The sequence below is a fragment of the Callithrix jacchus genome, chromosome 5 (assembly GCF_049354715.1).
Source record: "Callithrix jacchus isolate 240 chromosome 5, calJac240_pri, whole genome shotgun sequence".
NCBI lineage: Eukaryota > Metazoa > Chordata > Mammalia > Primates > Cebidae > Callithrix > Callithrix jacchus.
Window position 1 is genome coordinate 160,861,936 of NC_133506.1, and position 26,924 is coordinate 160,888,859.

General features: G+C 35.4%; 1 protein-coding gene across 12 annotated transcripts in view; it reads right to left on the minus strand.

Moving 5' to 3' along the window:
* Window positions 1-26,924, minus strand: part of VWA8 (von Willebrand factor A domain containing 8) — a 422,827-nt gene that overhangs the window by 221,083 nt on the left and 174,820 nt on the right. For all 12 annotated transcript variants that reach the window (XM_078375339.1, XM_054256828.2, XM_035303407.3 and 9 more), the window contains 3 exons: window positions 14,180-14,286; window positions 10,629-10,735; window positions 4,934-5,005 (listed from right to left, as the gene is read on the minus strand). In XM_078375339.1, the coding sequence (XP_078231465.1) occupies window positions 4,934-5,005; window positions 10,629-10,735; window positions 14,180-14,286 (286 nt within the window). The remainder of the gene's footprint in view (window positions 1-4,933; window positions 5,006-10,628; window positions 10,736-14,179; window positions 14,287-26,924) is intronic.

A 26,924-nucleotide genomic window follows, 5' to 3' on the forward strand; every position in this document is an offset into this window, starting at 1 on the left:
TTGCCAAGGAATACTACAGGTGGCTCTGTACTCCCTCATACCCACCAAGTGGAAGCAGCCAATAGTCTAACCATAGAATCTCGCTCAGATCTTAGCATAGATGTTACCTTATGAAAACACATTAGAAAGTAATTGAAGTTGGCTAACGGATTCAAAAAGTTCTATTTAGATTTTTAACCAGCCACCTTGATCCAATTTCCACCCCTGACCTTGTAAATGCAAGCACAAGCAGAGTTGTATATAATTTAATTAGCTAAATACTAATCAGTACTTTGTTACTAGAAATTTAAAAATAATTAGCATTTCATTATTCTGTCTTAGTGATAACATTGGCAGTCTCTGATCCTGTCATCATGGAACTATATCCAGTTGAATGGGCTACTTAACTTTACTCTCTTGAGAGGTAGATTTTATCTAATTCATTTGTCTCCCTCACTTAAACAGTTGCAAGCTGAGAGAAAAAGAAATTTCAATTTGTCTTATAACCCCCTGAAAACAATTCAACTAAACCCAAATTTTAAATTCATGTTACTTCTAAATAATTTTGTCTACTCATTAGAAATTTATTTATATATTTAATTTATTTTATTTTATTTTTATTTTTATTTTTTTTGAAACGGAGTCTTGCTCTGTCTTCCAGGCTGGAGTGTAGTGGCGTGATCTTGGCTCACAGTGGCCTCCACCTCCCAGGTTCATGATTCTCCTGTCTCAGCCTCCTGAGTACCTGGGACTACAAGTGCGTGCCACTCCACCCTTTGTTTTTTCTTTTAGTAGAGACAGGATTTTGCCATTTTGGCCAGGCTGGTCTCGAACTCCTGGCCTCAAGTGATCCGCTCACCTTTGCCTCCCAAAGTGCTGGGATGAGTACCACACCCAGCCAGGAATTTATTTCAGATAGTCCTCTAAAATCTAGTAATTAATTCAGCAAGTATTTGTTGAATGTCTACTGTATGCAAGACATCAGAGAGGACATAAAAATAATGAAGACTCTTTCTCTCTCTTTCATAGAGATGGTAGGTAAATGCATAAATCTATCTGGAGCCCAAAAGAAATCTGTAAGTAACCTCCTATCACAGTTCAGAGAGTGAAGTCATGCCTTCAAGCCATAGTGTTCACAAGGACTTTATTAAAGAAGTATACTGTAGAATATTACAGCCAGAGAGATCCTAGAAAATATCCATTCCAACCCTATAATTTTACAGATAAGAAAAAGGAAAAGGCCTGAATTAGAAGGAATGACTATTTACTCAGCATCACATATCAGTTGATATCACAGATATCAATTTACTCAATAACAATTTACTGAACTATCACAGAGAGTTAAAGAATCTGAAAAAGAAGGTAGATCTTTGGGTTCCCAGCTTACTCCTTTTCTATGATGCCACATTTCCACTCTGAGGTTAAGAAAATGTGAACAGGCAAAGATAAAGGAAAGAAGAGGGTGTGCTGGCAAAGAACAGAGGTTGAAATATAACACTGATAAGAAGGTACGTTTGGGAAACAGAGTATTTAATTTATCAGAGGACAAGAGTTTATGGGGAGAAATCAGACACCAGGCTGAAAGCAGAGCAGGATTAGACCATGGAGGACATCAAATGACAGTCTAAGAGAGCTAGACTTTTTCACTATATAATATAATGAACACAAGTAACAGAATTTATGTACAAAATATAAATGTTCCTTCAACATTGCTACTATGATATAACACTGATGGTCTTGGAGGTTTATAATGAAAGAACAGAAAACTCTTTTATTATGAAAAGGGCCAGCTAAACAGAGCAACTTGCACTAAATATAATCTCTCTTTGTAATTTATTTTCTCCCAAGTGGAGAGTGGCAGGAGAGGGGTACAAGAAGGCAAGGCGCTGATCTGCTGACCACAGATGGTGTTTGTGATAGAACCGATAGATAAGGAAAAGTCTGTGCCACCCCATGGCTCCTGCCTTGCTCTTCCTGAGGATCTTCAACTTGCAGGCTCTATCTGTCTGAATCCTGAACCAGTCCTAGACAGCACTGAAAACTGGTACACTTGCCCATCCTTACCAGATGCTGGAGTCCAACTGAGGGAATGTGTTCTCTTTACAGGCCCACAAGGGGGAGTAGTTTTAAGGGCAAGAACTTCCCAGTGCCATGCCCCTCTTCCATCTCTCTCCATCCCGGAGATTTAACAGTCTCTGTTTTAATTTTCTTGCGCATGGGGAAGGGTCAAAAGTCAATCATTCCAGCGGAAGTTCTAAGGAACTCCTTTTATTGGCCAGGGGTCTTGGAGAAGGTGGGGTTTCCTCCCAGGTTAAAAGTCCCCTTCTTCCACACCCCCTTGGGACTCCATGTTTGGACCCCTTTCCATGAACACTCCCTTGGTGGAAGCTCTCTTTCTCTTTCCTGGATTTCCCCTCTGGGGTTTCCTCTCTCTCTCTCTCTCTCTCTCTCTCTCACACACACACACACACACACAGTCTCTCTCTCTCTCTCTCTCTCTCTCGCTCTCTCCCCCCCCCCCCGTCTGTCTCATGGAAGCTTCCTTTTCTCTTTCTCTACCTAAATAAATCACTTTTCTGCAAACACTTTTTGAGTCTGGTATTTATGAGCTCACGGCTGTGGTCTCCTCTCCCATTCTTGAGAGAGTCATAGACCAAGAACCTGGAGAAATGTCCTCCTGGGGGAGCCCCAAAACACAATTATCTACCTATGGAGTTGTAACTGCTCTTCCCTCCATCCCACTGCCCTTTGCTCTAATGCCTTGTTCCTTTCGTTAGCACTGGAAACAGATGAGAGACAGCATATTAGATTTATGCCAAGGTGTGTATAGCACTCTAGGACAATTCCAGAAAACTTTAACAGTCGCTGTTTCACTCATCATAAAGCAGAAGTAAACCTCTGTTCTATTTCACACTTCACTCTGCATGGCTCTTCACAAGTTAGACAGTGCTTTCTGTCTCTCTGGTTATTGGCTAGGCATTCACTTCAGCCTTTTAACCTAGAAGCCCCTCCTGAAACTCTAATCTATTACCTGCTCCATTGTAAGTGCTACCTTTGCCAAGAAACCAACTGCACCCAACCCACCAAACCCTGAGGATAGCAATACGATGGGAGATATTTCAAAACCATTTGGACACCATACCTTTAATTCTAGGGACCTTCCTTTTGAAAGCCTGCACCTTAGAAAAATTCCTCATGCCCCAGTTCTGTGTAGTCTTGGTCTATTCTTTTTTTTTCTTTTTTTTTTTTGTGACGGGAGTTTCGCTTTTGTTGCCCAGGCTGGAGTGCAATGGCGCGATCTTGGCTCACCGCAACCTCCGCCTCCTGGGTTCAGGCAATTCTCCTGCCTCAGCCTCCTGAGTAGCTGGGATTACAGGCACACGCCACCATGCCCAGCTAATTTTTTGTATTTTTAGTAGAGACGGGGTTTCACCATGTTGACGAGGATGGTCTCGATCTCTTGACCTCGTGATCCACCCACCTCGGCCTCCCAAAGTGCTGGGGTTACAGGCTTGAGCCACTGTGCCTGGCCACATTTTTCGTTTTTAAAAGTAATATTCAAAAGTGAGTATTACTTTTACACTATACAGTGATACACAAGTATTAGCTGACGAACAGAGTACTATGTGAAGTACTTCCCACACATTATCTCCTGACATCCTTACATTACATTTGCCCAAAAAGACCATACTATTTTTATTCCCAGGTTAGACATAAGAAAACTGAGCCTTGTAAGGTAAGCAATTTGCCCAAAGTCATACAAACACATGTGGAAGAGTTGCTGTTGAGCCTCTAGTCATCTAACTTCCAAGCCTATGCACTCAAATCAGTAAACCACTTAACTGGCCCATTATTTATTTTTTATTTTAAATCAGTATTTTAAAATGGTAAGTTTGAGGAGCTAAATATATAAAGAGTATATATTATTTTAATAAGTACAAAAAGAAAAAAAAATAGAAACCAAACTTTAGAAACCTTGTTACCCTTAATTTAAGACCAATTTAAAAAACCAAAAGTGCTGTTCATTGTGAGCCTGAAAATTCAATTGAGGAAAATTATCAGGCCCTGTAAACCTACAATTTCCATCCGTTCCTCCGTAAACATACATTGAGTATCTACTATGTAACAGGTTCCATGCTAGGAGCTGAGGACAGAGATGAATAAGAAAAACATATCTGCTCTCAAGGGACATATAGACAAGTTGCAAAGGCAGTCATATGGTATGACTAGTATGATAAAAGAGAGATAAAAGGGAGTAGAAGCAGGAAAAGCCTATTCATCCAGGGACAAGGGAAGGCCTCCCTTCCACGAGTTGAAGGGAGGATGTATGGGAAGAAGACAGGAAGTTCTCCCTGCGGAAGGAGGAACATGTGCCGGGGACCTGAGCAGAGATAAATACCTGAACAGATAAGAAACTGCAGAGTGCCTCAAGCCAACACAGTGACAGAAAGAAGGGGCCATGGCTTAGGACAAGAGGGGTGGGCAGAGGGTGAATCCTGTAGGACTGTATACCATACGGAAGACAGACTGTACCTAACAGCAATGGGGGACCAATTTCAGCCAAAAGAGAGACTCAATTAGATTTTAGTTTTACAAGTATCAATCTGACTACAGACACTACAGAATGGACAGTAAATAAAAATGGGCATACAGTGGGGATGGAGCTATCACAGGAAAGTATTGCTGCAATCCAGGTGACAGGTGAAGATCACTGGGGCTAGAGTGACAGATGGGGACAAGAGTAGATAACTATAAGACAGAATGAACAGAATTTGGTGAGAGATAGAACGGAGGGTGATGAGGTAATTTTGAAGTTTAGAGGGTAGCAGATTTCCATCATTTAATTAAACCAGTCATTTAACAGGGAAAAACTGATCCCAACAAGAAGAAACTTTCTGCTTTAAATTGCTACTATCATCTTTTCATTAGTACCTAGATTTTAGCCATAACTCACCTGGTTGCCAACCAACAGTAAGTGCTCTCCAAGGAGAAAGTCTTTCAGCATGTCTTCCATCACTAGCATGTGCTAGAGAAAAAGGAACTAGAGGTTAACTGTGTTTTGTAGAATCAAGGTGAGATATCTTTATAGAATATAAATATCTATTATAATAAATAATAATCAAGTGATGTGATTTAACACAAAATTAATTCTGTGTTTATAAGTAAATTACATAACCATTTAGGTCACTGATATTGAAAACCTGAAATAGTCCACCTGAGCAAGACTAAGCAACTGACCAATATTTTGGAGTTTTTATAATTCAACTCAGATATTTTTTTACCTATTATACTATGTAGAGTTGGCTTATAATTTCATATAATATTTAAATTGACACTTGCTATGTAAATATACAAAGACTTCCTAAAATAACTGCACATTTCCAGGGAATATTTTATATCGACTTGTTCTGAACCATTACTTTTAAAGCTATGGATACCTTCTGAATTAAAAATATACTATTTACCTTCCATACTTTTTAATTTGAATTATGACACAATATAATAAAAGAACAAGGTTAAGGTTGCTTACAACAGCCACAGAGGAAATTACATTGCTCTTTTGCATCTTGAAAAATAGGACACCTGTAAGTAGGTCATGAGGGTTCTTTGGGGCTGGGAAGAGAGCTACACCCTAGCACAATGAACACTCCTATCACTTTCTCTGTCTCCTGGTTTTCTGTATCAAATCAATAGCAGATTCATAAGTACTAAAGCTATTGAAGTTCCCTATTCGTAAAAAGGCAAATTAAGCTTTTGCATCTAATACGTGCTGCAGATATTTTTCTAGTATGTTACTTGCTTTTCTTTTTAAAATTTCATTTATGGTGCTTCATATATACTAATAAATTATATATAGTGTATAGATATCAAAATATAAATATATTTTATATTTACAGATAAACTATACATATACACACAAATTTTTCTTTTTACTTGTCAAATTTAATAGTATTTTCTTTCAGAGTTTCTTTCTTAGAAGAAAACCTGAGAAAGCGTTTCATTTCCTTCAGCAACAAATGAGTATTCCCTGATGTTTATTTTGGTGATTTTTATTTTCAAAAATTATTTCAGATACACCATGGAGCTAGAGTTTTAACAAGGCTTGAAGTGAGGTGAGTATATCCATTAACTGTCTATTCTTAAACAGTTTTACATGGATATAAGGCATATTCTTTAAGAATAAAAAGAGACACTATTGGCCGGGCGCGGTGGCTCAAGCCTGTAATCCCAGCACCTTGGGAGGCCGAGGTGGGTGGATCACGAGGTCAAGAGATTGAGACCGTCCTGGTCAATTTGGTGAAACCCCGTCTCTACTAAAAATACAAAAAATTAGCTGGGGGTGGTGGCGCGTGCCTGTAATCCCAGCTACTCAGGAGGCTGAGGCAGGAGAATTGCCTGAACCCAGGAGGCAGAGGCTGCGGTGAGCCGAGATCGCACCATTGCACTCCAGCCTGGGTAACAAGAATGAAACTCTGTCTCAAAAAAAAAAAAAAGAGACACTATTAATAGTTATGCTGGGACAATAAGTATAAGCAGAGACTATGTTCAGCAAACAAAAATAAATGGTTATCCATTAAAACCGAGTCCTAGAACATCATTTTAAGCTGAGTTCTGGTGGCAATATAGTATGGAGACCTCTTCCTTTTCACTAAGATGAAAAGTCAGTGCCAATTCCAGAAAACACTAAGTTCTTTCAATAACAAATACGCTAATCTACATTGAAAAGTTGGTGTAAGTACCTAAATAGCCAAGTAAAGAAAAAAGTAATGTAAATATTGAAAAATAATCCAAACTATGTTTGTGTTCTTCTTTACAATTCTCATGTCCTCCTACTTCACACCCTCATTCATCTAAATTATTCAAATCAACAAACCTTAGCTAAGGCTAAAGTCACTACCAACATAATTCTCTCAGCCTTTTGACCCACTTAGTTCTGCAGACAACTTCCTAGAAGTTTCCTTCCCAGTTTTCCATTTCCCCTGCTTCCTTCCTATCTCTCTAACAATCTCTCCCTGTAGTTTTCTGAGCTGGATCTTGTTATAGCAATTCCTTAAATATTGATTTTCCCCACAGTTCCTTCATTTGTCTTCTTTCTACCTTCTTACATGCTTCCCTTTGCAGTCATGGTATTGGGCAGGTTGTGACTACTTGCACCCACCTGAGGGTTGAGGGAGGGCTGTGTGCAGAGCTGGATACCCACGTATCAGTGTTCAAAGACCTACCTCTGACCCTGCTCTCCTTAAATCTCTCATCTATCGCATGGCTTCAGTCACCAACTCTACACTAATCTTCGACAGCAAAACTTTCCTTCGTAACTACAGCCCTGTATTTCGGAGTGATCAAACCATTTTATTATTCCCCAGTCACCTCAATTCAACACATCTAAAACTCAACTTACTACTTTCTCCTGAGCTTCATTCTTTATCCTGTAGCTTTTTCTCCATTTAATGGCATCATTTCCTTCCAGCTGACCAAACTCCTATCATCAGCACCCCGCCCACCTTACTCCTCTCTTATCAAGATCCAACTAAACAGCATCTGAGTTGTTAAACTACCAAAAATCAACTGTATCTATACTTTCTTTTCCATCCCTACAGTTTTGATTGAGGTTTTTATGATCTCCGGCCTAGATTTATATCAGCTAATTAGCTTCTTAACTTCAGTCTCCCCTTGAGCCAATGTGTTCTTACAGTGCTGACACTTCTTTGTTCGAAATTTTGTCACCTTATTTCTCAAAATTCCTTAAATGACTTCTAATACTTCAGGAGCAAAGGTCATTCCTTACATTTTTTATCTAGTCTCAGCCTCATCTCCTATCACTCTCCTTCTATACTGTCTTTCCAATCCCAGCATGATTTAGAATAATGTTCTACTTACTCTTCTGTTTACTTTTCCACAACACGGTGCTCCCTGAGGAAGAAACTCCGCCTTTCATCTACACAAAGTTCCACTGACTTGATCTCTTAAATAGCCCTGCAATGTGTCCTCTCCACTCTGTCCCCACTGTCACCTCTTTAGTTCAGATCCTTCATTTTCACCTGGACTACTGCAATAACCACCTAACTAGTTTCTCTTTGCCTTGGTTCCAACTCCTAAACAATACTTAAGAGTAAAAGCAAAGTTAGTCAAAGTATAAATGTGCTTAAAATCTTTCAATAACTTCCTCATTTTCTAAATAGAATCCAAATTCCTTAATTAGCAAAACTGAGATCTCCCTCTTTCCTAATTCACCAGCCTCTTCTCTTGACCCTCTTCCACTTGCAACCTCAGCTTCTTACCAGCGTAGTTCCCTAAATGAGCTACTCTCTCATATAACTAAGTCTCTGCTAATGCTAGTCTTTCTGCCTGAGAGACTCTCCTAGTTGGGTCTGGTTGACCAATTTTCTATAAGCATTCCAATCTGGGCCAATCAACCCCATTAAGGCTACCATAAGTAACCTGCACATACTTCCACTACACTGTGTAGTAACTGTGTGTACTTATTTGCAGATTATGAACAGCTTGAGCCCTAGAGCTGCATATATTTGTATGTGTATTTTAATCTCTGTATCCCAGTACCTTAGGACAAGACCAGACTCATAGTGGGGATTTTTAAATTCTTACTCATCTTAAACTCCTTAGGCTTATTAAGAGGCTATTAATTTCTCTTTCCTCCAACTTCTCCTCCTTACTGCTGCAAGTGTAATATTCTTTAATGAAAGATTTAATGAAGTAAAACATTTTTTTTTTTTTTTGAGATGGACCCTCGCTCTGTCTCCAGGCTGGAGTGCAGTGGTGCCTTCATCACTTCAACCTCCAGCGTTCAAGTGATTCTCCTGCCTCAGCCTCCCAAGTAGCTAATTTTTGTATTTTTAGTACAGACAGGGTTTCACTATGTTGGCCACGATGGTCTCGACCTCTTGACCTCATGATCCATCCACCTTGGCCTTCCAAAGTCCTAGGATTATAGGCATGAACCACCACGCCTGGCCTGAAGTAATACTCTTTATCATAAACATTCAAAATCTTATTCATTCTTTTATTAATCCATCCAACACATATTTACTTGGCAGTTACTATGCGCTAGGCACTTTGCTATTTGCTGGAAATACTAAATAAAGAAAACATAAAGCTGTGCCTTAGTGATACGAAAAACACATTTTAAAAGTCCATTTCAACACAATGTGGTGAGGAGACAACACGGCATAAACAAGATGATACAGGAGCACCTAAATCTGCAAGAGGCACTGACTGTTGCTCCAAAGATGAAGTAATAAGATACACAATGGGAGCAAATTTAATCAAGCTACTGTTGTGGAACGGGTGCAGGTAAAAAAAAAAAAAAGTATTAATGGTTAATTCATAATGCTTTAAGAAGGGAAGGGACGTTTTGGAGACAGCTTATGAAAAGTCCCTCAGGGCCACTGTGTAAAGTTCAGGGCAGCCCTGCGTCCTAAATGTCCATGTCACAAACACCATGGCAACAGACATTGTATTCAAGGGCACAATGGTCTTTGCTGCTACTGAATTTCCTACATTCTTATATCCTGTGAAGTCTTTTTGATCTTTGCCACCATGGAGTTTTTCAAATAGTCACTTACAACAGTTTCCGGCTTCTTTGTCTCTTTGTTCCTCTCCACTGTGTGAATAGAATGGAATACTAGCATTGCTTGGAAATAGTATGTTTTCCTCATAATCATGATTTTGTCTTTGACAGGCAAGATTTTTTTTCTACTTTTGTATCTTATAAGTAACTTTATTTTCTGTTCATTTGTCTACTGATTTGTGCAACAGCATTAATGTTACAGAAGAAAAATAAAACCTTAATTGGCTATAGAATGAATGAAAATCAAATCGGGGTTATGCTCTTTTCTATGCTATAGAAAATAACTATAGTTTCAATAGATTTCAGAAATTTTAATCAAGGTTTTTATTAAGAATAATATGTCTAGATGCCTATACAGTTAATATAATTTTAAATGTATTATGAAAATTTTAAGTATGTGTTTTGCTATAAAAGAAATATACATAGCCACTTGACACAAAAGTTAGAAGAGAAAAAAATTTTTATAGGTAATTTTCTCTAAGACTATTCTTATTAAAGTAAACATCTACAATAAAGCTTTCTAGATACAAATTTATTTGTCTTAGTGGAAGGACCATAATTATTGGCTAGTTTACAAGGAGGGAATTCTCTGCCTTCCTCCCTTTAAAGAGAAAGAAAAAAGAAAGAAAAGAAAAATACTAGGAATTTGCAGGAAAAGGAAGAATATGATAAAAAGGATGCATAGGACATATCCCTCTGAACTACTGAAATGTTTTAACAAGCAAGTAAAAGAGAAGATGATAGCTCTGTTTTGTTTTAAATTTTAAAATGTTTGCCTTAATTTAAAACATATATCCAATTACATATATAATTATATGTATATATCTATAATTTATCGCCCTAATCATAGCAACAATTCCTCTAATTTTTAAGTATCTTTGGAAAAAATTATCTGTTTTCTGTCTTTATTTTCTGTTTTATGTCTTAATAAAAGATGTTCAATACTTCATTTTGCATTATCTAAATTAAATTTAGGAAATCACAAAAATAATTACATGTCAATTTCACTTGAATTGGAGTTTACTACCACACTTAAGTGATTTATCCCAGAACACATTCTTACCTGAACGTTGTCATAGAACAGTACGTCAGGCACTTTCATTTTCTCATGTGCATTATAGATTGGTGCACTAACAGCACCAATCCTCAGAGATCCAGATGTTACTTCACCTAAACATTTCACACCAGACAGATCGTTATTCATAGCACTGTCCTCAGAGATGCCAAGCCATACAACACAGAATGCAATACAGCTTCAGTAATATCTGTGGATATTAATTTAACATCTAAAGAAATAAGCTTGAGGGTGGTAATAAAATACCATCGCCCTAGATACAAAATGTTCCAAAAGATAACACATTTTCTTTAAAACAATGTAGACAGCAAACTATATATATGTGTATGTGTATATATACATGTGAGAAATATTTATATATATATATATGCGAGAAAGTTAAAAAAAAATACAGTCAAGCCACTTTCATAAGCTTGTTTGGTCAGACACTATAACACATATATAAGTTAAATACACTTAAATTCAAAAGCTCCAAAGCATCTTGAATATTATATTTTAGTGTGAACCAATTCAAAAACCCCTTAAGATATCTCCTATAGCTCTAGTCAAAACTACAGATGAATTAACCTACCACAGAATTCTTAAGTTACTATTTTCAGCCAAGTGAAGTAGCACATGGGAGGCCAAGGTAGAAGGATCACTTGAGCCTAGGAGTTCAAGAGCAGCCTGAGCAACATAGAGAAACCCTGTCCATAAAAAAGATTTTTTTAAATTAGCCAGGCCTGATGGCACATGCCTGTAGTCCCAGCTACTCAAGAGGCTGAGGCAGGAGGATTACTTGAGCCCAGGAGGTTGGGGCTACAGTGAGCCATGATTGCACCACTGTACTCCAGCCTGGGTAACAGAGTGCAACCCTGCCTCTAAATAAATAAATAAATAAAAATTTAAACATTAAAAAAATAAAGAAATATTTTTAAATTACTATTTTCAAGGTTGGTCCAGGAAGCCTATATTTTGAAATAATTATCCAGGTGATTTTCATACCCAGCTAGATTGGGAACCTCTGTCTTATGCAATTATTTTGTAATAACAATTATTATATTATTCCCTATTTGCTTTAAATAGGTTGACGTAGAATAGATTATGAGTTCCTTGAAGCCAGAAAACTAAATAATAAAGCTCTTGAAGTCAGGGAACATATATTATTCCCTACAGTAACCAAACATACATGACATGTTTATGTTTACTGACATGTTCCAAGTTCGATAATAATATTAACAGCATTAATAGTAATTAATAGTAATACTAATGATTACAATGATAGAAACTACCATTTATTGAGGCCCTTCAATATGCCAGATCCCAAGCTGAAACTTCACCTCATTTTTTTCTCATATATTTTCATGTAATTCAAAGAGGAAAGAATAATGAGAATATGAAGAACATACACTACATAATTTGCTCAAAATCACCCAGCTAATGAGCAGAGTTTAAAATAGAATTTAGTGTAGTCTGACATTCTTTCTACCATATGGGGTATATTTAATATTTTGATTCCAAGTAACATTCCAGCCTATGGAAATACTTTAGCAAGCAAATATACAATGCCTTAAACAATTCACCCATCTTACTTTTTCTACTTCAAACAAGAAAATTGCAGTTTGTTTCTCCATTAGAATGCAACTTTTGTGCTAAGCCTTTTGAAAGAAATGGAGAAAAGCAACATTTGCTTCCATAGAGTACTGTGAACAAGTTTGAGCTAAATATAATTAAATTGTCACCCCGCGTAATCACTGCGGAGTGCTACACTTTTGACAAGCACAGTAGATCTTAATAGTAACTTTGCCCTTCAATATTAGATCCTTGCCATTTTCCTTTTATTTCCAACTTCTATGGCGAAGGAAAACCATGAACTGTAACACTGAGAGTTTACAATTTATTTACTACTATTAGGGCTCTGAAATAGACCCAACATGAAACTGTAAAGGGAAAGAAAGAGCAGGGATGTGGCAGTGAATCTACTATCTACTTGCATGCTGAGATGACACACCTAATTTCAGATTCAAACAGCATCTGATGCTATCTACGGTTTAGTCTATGGAATACATCCATTCAGTAGATTTACAGCTTTAGGACAAGTTCATTCACTCAACCGCCGCTTATTGTTAAAATGTCAAGCTCAAAAAGGGAAATGCATTAAGAGAACAGTCATGCGAGCACTTCCGTGGGAGGAAGTTGGCTAGCTATCTTCTAAGAAACCCACGGAACATCATTATTGTGGGGAATTTGCCAAGGTTCTCAGCCCAGTAGCTGTAAACCTGATTTTGCCATCACAACTGAGGGCAAATCTAAGTTTCAGGAGAATATTAAATATATACATTCGGGTTTCTCTCTATATATTCTGATGTAAAATCAGAATTGCAAAATGTTATATGACAACTGTAACTTTCACATGAGCTATGATACACTGGTTGCCATCACCAGCATATTAATCGGAGGGAACCTGCATGGAAAGCCAGTTCCTCATCAGAATGTTGTTGTGTGAGCATGAGCTCTGATCACGGAGAGTTAATAAAATGAATTCTTAACAAGAGAGATGGCCTTATAGATGAGTGGAACCAGATCCTAAGTAAAAAGTCTCTTCACTTAGGTTCCTTATCTCCTATATGAGGCTGAAATGGGCACTGCTAACACTAGCCAGTAACCAAGACCAAACCTGCAGTCTGAATGAGTCTTTCTTTGGATATTTAATAGACTCACTCAAATAATATGATGAGACTACCATATTATTCCAAGTCTTTGAGTTGACTCTGAATATCTGTATTCAGAGCCCTCAGAATGCTGGGTTTATAATTTGACTCTGAAAAAGTCATCTTATTTCCTTAATACCAAATACTTGTCTCAGTGCAGCCCCAATGATTAAAAGCATCTGCTACAAAGAAAGCCACAATAGTCCCTTTTAAAGAGTCGTCACACGTTGGCTGTTTTGATATAATAGGTATATACATTAAAAAAAATTGAAAATCTTCCATTGTGTTCTAATTGAAGAACAGGAAGCTTTTAAATGAAGAACTAAATTTCCCCGAAACGCAGAATTATACTTACGGGTATCCAGAAGAAAAGGATCACGAAAGACGATACGGAAGGAATAACAGGGTGTGCATATTCTAATTAGTATTTTAGTTTGTATCAACCTAGAAAAGCTTCTCCTACATATCTTATAGAACATTGCTGACCCTCAAAATTTAAACTGCAAAGAAAACAGCATTCTAGATTCACTGGTGAAATACATTGGGAAAAAGTACATTTGTCAAAATCAGACAAGTTGATTTACAGCAGGAATTCTCAGAGTATTAATTAGCATCAACTGCGACTCTTGAAGGTGAAGGGAATTGTATTTAGCATGTACTGAAATGACGTAAATGTTCTAAGATTCAACTTGCGTTTTCAAACTTAAAAAAAAATCAGATTCATTCCTTCAAGCTAATACATAAAATAGATGAAAACCAAAAACATTTTTAACTGGAATTAAAATAAATAGCATCAAATGTTTGCTAATTATTATTTAACTTAAAAAAAGAGCCAAATCAAATACTTACATTTGTAATCCTTCAGTTCTGGCTCCAAATTATCATCAGTATTTATTTCTATTGTGGCATCTGCCAGATTTTTTTCTAATGCTGACCTAGCAAGACTGGGTAAAAACCTGGGGAATGGGGAGAGAGGGGGGAAATGGATAAAGTCAAATCTTTCTGTGATTCTTACACACACACACACACACACACACACACACACACACACATCCATTACTAATTACAACCAATTAAGGAAGGTCCGTCTGGATCTGTAAATCTAAATCAAACAAAATATTAGAATAAATATAAACTTAAAGTATGTGTGAATTATATATTTGTGGAATTTCCTTTAATAAGTAAAACTTACTTGTAACTAGCAGTACTCATTTATGTACAACATTTTGCAAAATAAAATTTAAAATAATTTGCTTTGTTAAGTAGAATTAGTATACGTCGTAAATCTTGTTTATTGTTTAACTGGCTTATCAAAGTTTCTTAAGTAGATGAAACAATACTTGGCTGTTCTAGGTTGGCAATCATAAATTCAAATCAGTGGAGATGGATTAAACAGATTTTCTTTACTTCCTAACATAAATTTCTGAATGAATTTAAGACTATCTAGCTTGGTTCTTCCTTCTATTAAATATATCTGCTTATCTCTTCTATGTGTATGTTGTCAAAACAACAATCTACTGAGTGACAGTTTCTCTTAAACAGTTTGTGAGCATCGTGTGCTTGAAGCACGAAACGTGGTTTCCCACCCACACAAATACAGTTATAGCTAGAACTTACAGTCCCAAGCGAGCCAAGGATAGGATTTTTAATCCATGGTATCCATGGATTAACTATACCACTATAAACTAACCACTATGTGATACAACGTTTCAAATAAACATACTAAGAACGTACCACTTCTAAACAATTTAGGTTTTTCACAGCTCTAAATCTTTGGTGGTGGTTCCTATAGTCTTGAGTATAATCTCTAATAGTGGAGAGGTTGGAGAGCATGAGGCAGCACCTAAAGAACTGTCAGGTTTCCTGCGTCTGTAACACTCCAGCCAACATACCTGACACTATCTCTTACCTCCTGCGTCATTTGGGCCTAGACTATGACGGAGGAATTTACATAGCTTTATGCTAGGAACTCCTCAGTTCAGCATCAGGTCGGACTTTGCTGCTCATCTCTGAACTTTTATTATAGTTCTTAGATCATTACCTCTTTTAAAACCAAGCCCTCATCTTATCTCCCAGTCCAACAGCTGGACTTTTGCCCTGTTTCCTGAGCCCTTGTCTTGGCACCCTGCTTAGCCTTCCTCTTACCACTATCCCACAGACTAGAGGCTGGCTTGGTAACATTAGGCCCTGCAGCTGCATCGCCACTGCTTTCTATCAGAACACCCTGACTGGCACTGACTATTTTCAAGCTTAGATTTGTTTGCTATTCCCAGGCATACCTGATGCGTATACAGTCTGCATATCAACACATCATAACTACTTTAATTGGCCGTGTATGGGAACATTTCTACATTTTACTCCAAAGCCTGCAGAGGATAGCCAATATGGCACGGATGCCTTCCTTTCACCAGTGTTGGCAGGCATTGCTTGTTAATCGGGCATTCTTTCCTGCTAATATTGAACATGCTTCGCCATTATCCTCAATCTAGCACCCAGGCAGCACTATCAAATAATCAGAGGTAGCAAGGAAGTTGAAATATATTTACATATAGAACATTCTAAGATATTGGCCTGTCCAACAAATGAGGAGAATGGAACACATCAAGTGGTGTGAGGCCAATCCTAATGTTTTTCCTAGGTTGTAAGGGATTCATTAACTGTTTCCTTTCCCATTACTCGCTGATATTTTCTACTTATTTTTCCCTCTCCTCCCTTGGCCTTGGTAAAATAAGCAAATAAATGAATGAATGAAAGGTTACTCTTCACTATCCTAGCTTTCTGAACCAAAGCAAGCACATATCCTGCTGCAAATTTTTCAAGTGTACTTATCACTATTATGAACAGCCTGGTGTCTTTTATAAATAATTATTATACTCATCGCATTTATTAATTTTACCAACAAAAAAGGAATTGGAAAGGCTCTAGTTTCATTAGGTCTTAGTTATTAGAAAAACCAAAGAAAGATTCAGCTACACTCAGGGAAGGTCATAAAAAGAAGTATGGTAGTTATGTTAAGCTAACTCAAAAAGCAGTCTTTGTCACAGAAATGGGATAGGATCTTCAGACTAAGGAATCAGATAGGACTTCTCAGGATGATAGCACAGCAGTCTATTAAGGGTCAGGGGTGTTCTCAAATCACCAGCCCTGTTAGGAGGAGTGTTACCTATAAGAGTGAAAGAAAAAGACTGAGGGGCTCTGTGGTACTTCCATTCAAAATGTAAATGATTAATTAATTTGTACTTGTGATTTTAAACCTTACATTTCCAAATAGTATTGGAATATTTAAGATAATTTACGGTATAGCCTATTTATACATTTAATTGGTTATATTTGCACATTCATTACTCAGGAAGCTTTTGTTAATTGAGACATCCAAAGTACTTAAAAGAAAACAATGTATAAAATTTATTAACAATTTCAAATGTTTGAAGGTATTTTATTTAGCTGAGTTGGAACTGGACATTTTTCAAAGGCTGTTAAAAGCGATTGTTAATATCTGCTACACTTACAGAGTTAACTGAATGAATACCGAAGTCTAAAGAAAGTCTTGATTTTTTAAGATTACAGCACTATAAAACTGAATGCTAGTTTTTAAAAACAAAAATAAATCCCCAGATAGTCTCTTCTGCAAGCAAAACCATTCTTCCAGACAACAACAAATTCAAATCAACTATAATCATTCTAATTTTAACATTGTGTACGATTAGTTCTGTCAGACTTGTGATTTTAAAATTAAATTACTAATAGCTTAAACAGTGAACATTTTATATAGATGTTATTCACTTTGCTAATTTATTTATTTATCCATGGGTGTTGATGCCAAATCATTTTATATCCAAAGGGAATTTCCGAAAAATGCATGTAAATTGAGTTTTGACAAATAGAATAATTTCCTCATTACCTCAACATCAGAAACAGTTCATCTTCATTTCTGATTAAACTCTTATAACTGTCTAAAATTTCTGTGCTAAAGAATCAGCATAGAATTGGATTTTGAGGACCATCTCAAAATATTCCAGAAGTAAACAAGTTAACGAAATACCAAACACTTGAAAGAAGTAGAACTCTTATTACAGAGACCTGTAATTAATTTTTCTACAGTAAAATTATTTTTGAAATGCATATTACTTGAGAATTTCCTAATCTTCTAAATTCTTCTCTGTAATTCTTTCAGTTTTCAAATATCTAGAAAATAAATCATGCATCAAGCTTTGAACTGATGCTCATGTTACAGATATGAGGATGAAGTGCTTAAGGAATTCTTCAGATAAAAACGGTTGCAATCTCAATTCCATTGGCATAAATACATAAAAGGTACTTTTAAAACTACATTAAAAAAATAAGCCCAGCTAATATTTAATAAATTCAATGTTTAATAAATTTAGGTTAGATAATTTCTTTTGATATTTTGTCTGCTTCACAAAATATTTTATGAAAATAAGTTGTATCAATCTTTGTTTTAAAAGTTTCCACAAAATTCAATTCCTTTTCACTGATTCAATATAAAATGAGTTTATATTTAAAAAAAATAAAATATAAATCAATAATTTTCAGTTCCTTTCTGCCACTATGCTATTCTAAAGAGAAGATTAGTAAGAAGGTTTTTGACTCTGCAGAACTTGCTATCAACAGATGATACATAAACAAAATAGCTGTTTTCTATTCATTTCTAGTTGAAAGTGATTAGTTTTTTTGTGGTCAGTTGATAACACTGGAAAAATTAATCAATTATTTGATTCAGTGAATATGTATGAGAATAAAAAGTAACCAATTTTTGTTTTTCAGTTTTTTTCAATTATGAATTATTTCAGTATTTCAGAAAATTAAAGAGAATATTATAGAAAATTACAAAGACTATTAAGCAGTCTATTCCTCTCTCTCCATCTCTAGACAGAACTCTAACCCTGAAACTGGTGTATATTTCTTATCCATATTTTTTTATTTTGGTATGTAAGTAGGTATGAATAAAAAATATATTGTACTGTTTGTCACATTTAACATTTTATACAAATCACAAATCACATCATACACTGAATCTCCTTTTGCAATTTTCTTTTTTTTACTCAATATTAAGGTGTTACGATATGTAACTATAAATATATGCAATTTACTTCATTTTAACTGTTGTAAATTATTTTATCATACAAATATATCAATTTATATATTCATTTCTTACTGTTGGACAGATAGGTTGTTTCGAATTTTTCATTATTACAAACAATGACGCAGTGAACATTTGTATATACCTCCTTATATGCACATATAGGTCTATCGTTAAAATAGATATCAAGAAGTGGAACTGTCAAATCATATAACATATTTAGGCATAAAAAAGTGATGAAACTTCCACCCCAACAGCAGTGATAAAATTACATTACTTTCCACTCATAAAAAATATTAATACAAGTAAAAAATTAAAAGTATAAAATGGTAGCTGATTTTTATTTCAAATTTCACTTCACTGATCATTAATGAGGCTGAGCATCTTTTCAAATGTTTATTGGTCATTTAAATTATTTAACCTTTGCATAAATATCTATTCATCCTTTGCCCATTTTGAGTTAATTCTTTTTCCTTATTAATCCATAGTTACTTTATAGTGCCTGAATGCCAGTCCTTTCTTAATTATAAATCATGTAAAACACCTTTCCTAGTTTGTGGCTTGTAACTTGTAGTTTATGGTGTCATATAACTGGATTTTACCTTTTTGTGTGGAATAGAGTAGAAAATCTTTATTTATAACCATGTATTGACAAACCTATCCATTCCAACACTGATTTACAATGCTACATCTAATGTATACTAAGTTCTCACAAATATGTGGGTTTGTTTCTGTGCTCTGTATCTATTCTAACAGCTATTTGTTTTTCCCTGTACCGACAGCATGGTATTATAATGAATACAGATTTATAATGAATCTTGATCTCTGATATAGATCTCTGATATACCCTCCTTAATCTTATTCAAAATTTCTTGGCTATTAGTAGCCCTTTATATTTCCATGCCAATGTTTAGATCAGCTTGTCAAATTCGCTATAATCTTGTGGGATTTTGACTAATTATATCTAAATATCAACTTGGGAGGAAACAGTTTTACAATACTAAATCTTACCTTCCATGTATTTGTCTTCTTCAATAACTTTGAATAAGGATGTATGCTTTTCTCCATTAAAGCATTACATGTCATTTATTAGGTTATTCCTAGGTGTGCACAGCTTTCTACTATTATTTTGAATGGAATTTTTTCAAAAAATTGTATTTCCTCATTGATTGTTACTGTAGTACAGGAATGCCATTGATTTCGTAGTAGAAGTAACCTCACTAAGCTCCAGTTGTTCTAATAATTTCTGTGTATTTTCTCTTCTATTTTTAATGTAGCCAATCATATAACCTAGGGCAAATGTACTTGCCAAAAGTGCTGAAAGTTGATTCTTGTTTTGTCCCTAACTCTAAAGAGAACGTGAGAAGTATTTTGCCTTAAGAATATTTGCTGTAAATTTCTGGTAGATGCTCTTTATCAGATTAAAGACTTTCCTTTCCACTCACAGTTTACTAAGAATATTCCTGGTTTACTAAATATTTTATTTGTTTTTGCTTTGGTTTGTTTTTAGGGGTGGCTATTTAATTTTGTCAAACACATTTTCGTCATTTATTAGAACATGTTTTCTTCAACTAATATGACAGTGAATCAAAAAATAGAATATCAAACATTTACATTCTTGAGGTAATTCCAAATTGTTCATGAATCTTTAATTGTAATATACCCACATTTGAGAGAAATAAGAAAGATGTTTAAAAGAGGAAACCTCGAAAATAACATTACCTTCTTTCTTATTGATTGAATGTATCCATCCTAAGATTCATAGGTTGAAATCCTCTTGCCCATAGTAAAATTGTCAATTAAAAATACAAATTCAAATCGAGAAGAATAATTTGCTGCATGTGGCTAGGCAGTTCTCCCAGCGCCATTTATTAAATAGGGAATCCTTTCCCCATTGATTGTTTTCATCGGGTTTGTCAAAGATCAGATGGTTATAGGTGTGTAGTCTTAGAATTTCTGATTTCTCTATTCTGTTCCATTGGTCTATGTGTCTGTTCATGTATTAGTACCATGTTTTGGTTACTATAGCCTTGTAATATAGTTTGAAGTTGAATAGTGTGATGTCTCTAGCTTTCTTCTTTTTGGTTCCATATGAATTTTAACATAGTTTTTCCTAATTCTATGAAGAATGTCAATGGTAGTTTAATAGGAATAGCATTAAATCTATAAATTACTTTGAGCAGTATGGCCATTTACACAATATTGATTCTTCCTATCCATGAGCATGGAATGTTTTTCCATTTGTTTGTGTCCTCTCTAATTTCCTGGAGCAGGTTTGTAGTTCTTGAAGAGGTCTTTTACTTCCCTTGTTAGTTGTATTCCTAAGTATTTTGTTCTCTTGACAGCAATTGTGAATGGGAGCTCATTCATGAATTGGCTCTCTGCATGCCTATTGTTGGTGTATAGAAATGCTAGTGATTTTTGCACATTGATTTTGTATCCTGAGACTTTGCTGAAGTTGCTTATCAGCTTAAGAAACCTTTGGGCTTAAACAATGGATTTTCTAGAAACAGGATCATGTAAACAAAGATAATTTGACCTCCTCTCTTCCTAGTTGAATGTGCTTTATTTCTTTCTCTTGCCTGATTGCCCTGGCCAGAACTTCCAATATTATGTTGAATAGGAGTGGTGAAAAAGGGCATCCTTGTCTTGTGCCAGTTTTCTAGGGGAATGCTTCCAGCTTTTGCCCATTCAGTATCATATTGACTGTGGACCCCTTCCTCATGCCTATACAAAAATTAACTCTAGATGGATTAAAGACTTAAATGTAAAACCCCAAACCATAGAAACCCTATAAGACAATCTAGGCCATTCAGAACATAGGCATAGGCAAAGATTTCATGAGGAAAACCCAAAAGCAATTGCATGAAAAGAAAAAAAATAACAAATGGGATGTAATTAAAGAGCTTCTACACAGCAAAAAGAATGCTCATCAGAGTGAACAGATACCATACAGAATGGGAGAACATTTTTGCAATTTATCCATCTGACAAAAGTCTAATATCCAGAATCCATAAGGAACTTAAACAAATTTACAAGAAAAAAACACCCTATTAAAAAGTGAGCAAGGACATGAACAGACACTTATCAAAAGAAGACATTTATGTAGCCTACAAACCGGGAGAAATAGGAATGCTATTACACTATTGGTCGGAGTGTAAATTGGTTCAACCATTGTGGAAGACAGTGTAGCAATGCCTCAAAGATCTAGAGGCAGAAATACTATTTGATCCAGCAATCCCATTACTGGATATATACCCAAAAGAATATAAATCATTCTGTTATAAAGATACATGCATGCATATGTTCATTGCAGCACCATTCACAATAGTAAAGACATGGAATCAACCCAACTGCCCATCAGTGATAAACTGGAAAAAGAAAATGTGGTACATCTACACCAAGGAATACTATGTAGCCATAAAGGAATGAGTTAACATCCTTTGCAGGGACATGGATAGAACTGGAAGCCGTTATCCTCAGCAAACTAACACAGGAACAGAAAACCAAACACCACATGTTCTCACTTATAAGTAGGAGCTGAATGATGAGAATATATGGACACATAATGGGGAATGACATACAATGGGGCCTGTTGGAGAGGGTGGGCAGACGGAGAGCATCAGGAAGAACAGCTAATAGATCCTAGGATAATACCTAGGTTGATCTGTGCAGCAAACCACCATGGCACACCTATGTGACAAACCTGTATCTCCTGCACTTACCCCAGAACTTAAAAGTTGATGGAAAGAAAAATAAAGAAAAAAATACATAATGCATCTAAAATGATTCATTCTAGAATATTAATAATGTTACCTTAATAGTAAGATTATAAAATTGTTCATAATTTCAAATTACTAATAATTGCTCATGATTTATTAATATTTTACTTATGATTTTTGCATCTATTCCATGAGCATTTATAATTCCATGATTTATAATTTTCCTTTCATAAATTATTCTTGTCTGCTTCAGATGTCTAGATTATAATAGACTCAAAGTGAATTTCTATGTTTTCACTGTTTGTCTATTATATGAACATTTATTTAAGGCAGGGATCTAAGTTTCTTGACAATTTAGTAAAATTTGTCAATAAAACCACCCAGGAATGGTCTTCTCTAAATGAGATATTTTAACTACCAACTTTATTTCTCAACTACTGTTGAGGTTATGGGTCTATTTGAATTTTCTATTCATTCTTGACCAATTTAGGTATATGTATGATTACAGAAAATTTTCTTTTTTAGTAAAGCTTTTGTAAATACTGACTTTATCTTCAGTTATGCTACTTTTTCCTTTCCAAAATTACATTACTTATTTCTGCTTCCTCTCTTTTACACTAATTAAATTTACCAAGGCTTTATCTATTAATATTTTCAAAGAATCACCTTTTAGTATGACTAATCTTTTCTATGATTATTTTGCTTTTTAGTTCATTAATTTATGCCCTTAACTTCATTATTTCATTTCATCTACTTTCTTTGGGTTTAGTCTGTAACATTTTACTAACTAAAGTTGAACGCCTGGCTGACAAATTTTCTTTAGCTATTATTTTCAAGTTTGTGAGTTTAAAACTTAAAAAAAAAAGTTATCTTAGGTGCATCATTCAAGTGTTTTGGTCATAGAGTTGTAAATGTTTCATAATTTTCATTCAGATTTCTTTTTATGTCTAATTTTAATTATCCAACCAAATGGGCTTTTAAGTGTATTTTTCTGTTATTGTCATGAATTCTATGGCTTTTTGGTCAGAGAATGTGATCTTTATGACAAATATTCTTTGGTATTTACTGAAAAACTGATTTTTTTTTTTTTTTTGAGACAAAGTCTTGCTCTAATAGCCCAGGCTAAAGTACAGTGGTATAATCTTGGCTTGCTACAACCTCTGCCTTCTGGGCTCAAGCGATTTTCCTGCCTCAGCCTCCTGAGTAGCTGGGATTACAGGCACTTGCCACCATGCCTGGCTAATTTTTTTGTGTGTATTTTCAGCAGAGACAAGGTTTCATCATATTGGCCAGGCTGGTCTTGAACTCCTGACCTTGTGATCCACCTGCCAAAGTGCTTAGATTACAGGCATGAGCCGCTGCGCCCAGCCAAAACTGATCTTTTATCTAGTTAAGGTAAGTTTTTGATACATGGTACAAATTTCCCATGTGTGCTTGAAAAGAATGTATATTCACTGTCCACTGGGTACAAAGTCCATTATATCAAATTTGTTTATTGTTTTGGTAAATATCTTTACTAACTTAGAATATATGATCTGTCAGTTTCTGAAAGAAGTGAGTTTTTAAAACTCTCATTTTAACTGTTGATTTGTCAATTTCTCCTTTCTACAGTTCTGACTGTTTCTGTCATACAGTGTTCCTTCTTGGGTATAAATGGCTCTGGAGCAGTAAATCAACTAAATGAACTTTTTGTTCATCTTCATCCACAATCATGCTTTTGGCCTTGAAGTATATTAACAATATTATATTTCTTCCCTTTTGGTTGTTATTTGCCTGTTCTATCTTCTTCTTACACCTTCACCTCTGATCTTTCTATATTATCTTTTAAATGTGATTCTTGTATCTATATATAATTGGGCTTTGTTTGATTTTTAAAATCTCAATCAGAATCCTTAACTTTTATCTGGGCCGGGCGCGGTGGCTCAAGCCTGTAATCCCAGCACTTTGGGAGGCCGAGGCGGGTGGATCACGCGGTCAAGAGATCGAGACCATCCTGGTCAACACGGTGAAACCCCGTCTCTACTAAAAATACAAAAAATTAGCTGGGCATGGTGGCGCGTGCCTGTAATCCCAACTACTCAGGAGGCTGAGGCAGGAGAATTGCCTGAACCCAGGAGGCGGAGGTTGCGGTGAGCCGAGATCGCGCCATTGCACTCCAGCCTGGGTAACAAGAGCGAAACTCCGTCTCAAAAAAAATAATAAAATAAAATAACTTTTATCTGGAAAGTTTAATCTTGTGTAATATTTGTGCTCACTTCTAATATTATTTCATATTTACTCTTTATTTTTCATTTCTACCTATGTTGTGTTGATGGGTAAAACATTTCTATTTGTTTATTTCTACCACCACTGGATTTATTCCCTTTTTATTTGTGGTTACCCAAAATTTACACATATATACTTGAACTAATCAAGTCTAAAATTATGTAATACTTCTATTCTCTTCCTAAACAGAAGAATCTAATAATGCATTAATCTCTTTTTCAATTTTCTATAAGTTTTTAGCTTCACCATGTTGTTAAATACTTCCCTAGATTGGTATTCATTTGTATTACTTTATTTTTTCACAATACATTTAATTTTTTTTTTTTTTTGAGATGGAGTTTCGCTCTTGTTACACAGGCTGGAGTGCAATGGCGCAATCTCAGCTCACCGCAACCTCCACCTCCTGGGTTCAGGCAATTCTCCTGCCTCAGCCTCCTGAGTAGCTGGGATTACAGGCTTGAGCCACCGTGCCCGGCCGACTTTCTTATCTTATCCTACATGTTTATTAACAACTCTTTCAGGTTTTCTCTCTCTTTACTTTGCTGTGCTGCATCCCAACCTATTTTCCCTCCACTTTATTCTCTCTTCAATGGTCTAATTTACTAATTAAGTGCCCAGTGGATTTTGTTTGATGGTTTGTCCATTTGCTTGTTTTCTTTCAATGACTATATTCTTCTTTTCAAAAAGTTCTGTCTTTTTGATTCTTCTTACAGATCTACCAGTTCATTTTTCTCCTCTATCCTAGTCATTCTGTTTTTAATTCCTCCTAAGTTTTAATAATCTTAAGCATATTTATTTGATAGTCTCAAATTGTTCTATTATTTTGAGTTCTTGAAGTTCTATTTCTTCTAAATGTTGTATCTGCCAAATCTCTCTATGGTTTTTTTTCCTAAATGTGGTTTATTACTTATTATATCATATCATATTCAGATAGGATATTTAGTGTTCTGGATCTTGTAAAAGTGTTTGACACAGATTAGTTTTCAAGATTGGTGTTTTCTACTAAGCCTCCAAGTAATTAAATGATCCAGGATAAGTTTTTCATGTTAACTTAGTACTTTTTGGTTACTGCATTTACAGATGGCATCAACATGGACCCTCATACCTGCACCTGGGCAATGTGGGGCATTTGATTTCTCATGATGACAGTTTCTTTCCCACCCCAATTTCCAGGGAGACAGTAAGGTTTCTCATCATTTCTCAGGGCATGTGGGCAAACATTTTTTAGTCTATGGAAACAAGGAGCACTTCCAGACTCTATTCTTCATGGAGGAATCTTCATTATAACCTCTTCACTTCATATCTGCGTGCAGCCACATTTGTTGTCTCCAAACAGATATTAAAGTCCAGCATTTGACCACCAAGCCCTATTCCTATTTGAAAGCCTCTTTGGCAGCCATGATATCATTATCATCCTCCTTATTCTGGTATTGCTTTTTTACTTCATTTCCTCTTCTTTTTAAGTATTAACTCTATTGCGATATAATTCACATCACACAATTCACCTATTTCAAGTATATAATTCAATGGTTTCTAGCATATTCACAGAGTTGTGCAACCATTGCCACAAGCAATTTTAGAAAATTTTTCTTACCTAAAAAAGATCCCCTGTACCCACTAGCAGTCACTCTCCATTTCCCACCCCCCAGTCTACCTGGCCTCAGGCTACCAATCTACCTTCTATCTCTATGAATTTGCCCTATGCTGGGCATTTCACATAAACAGAGCAAAACTATATATGGTCCTAAGTATCTGACTTCTTTCACTTAATGTATTTTCAAGGTTCATCCACATTGTAATATGTATCAGTACTTCATTTCTTTTTGTTTCTAAGTAAGATTTCGTTGTATGGATAAAACACATTTTATTTATCTACTGAGCAGATGAAAGTCATTTGAGTTATTTCTACTTTTTCACTATTATGAATAATATTGCTATGAATATTCATGTAGAAGTTTTTGTATGAACATGTTTTTGTTTCTCTTGGATAGATTTGTAGGAGCATAACTGTAACCCTAGTCCTATTTAATTTCTGATATTTCTGATATTCTCTTCCTTTTGAGTTTGGATAAGAATTAACAATTACATATTATATTTTATTCAGAATTTCCAGATTGGCTACTGTATGGGTAGGACATCTAGCTGATTCTAGTTTGTTTATGTATATCACTAGTTTTTCTATGACTTTTATTTTCAGACATTTAAAAAATATCTGCATTTTAAAAGAGATCCATTAAATTTCCCATTCCAAATAGCAGAGGAAATATAAAACCACATCAAAATTATTTCTTTTCAATATCGTCTTGAAAATCTATCTTAAGAAGATAATAAAATATCTGCCAGAAATGCGTTTCTTCATTTTCCTGACCTTTATTAAAAATATTCTCATGTGTTCGTTGTAGGCTGAATTGGTAATAAATTAAACATTGCTCACTCTCAATATTCTCCTATGCTTTTCAGTTCTCAACACTTCGATATTTCTAATTTCTTAGATCAACTCTTATTA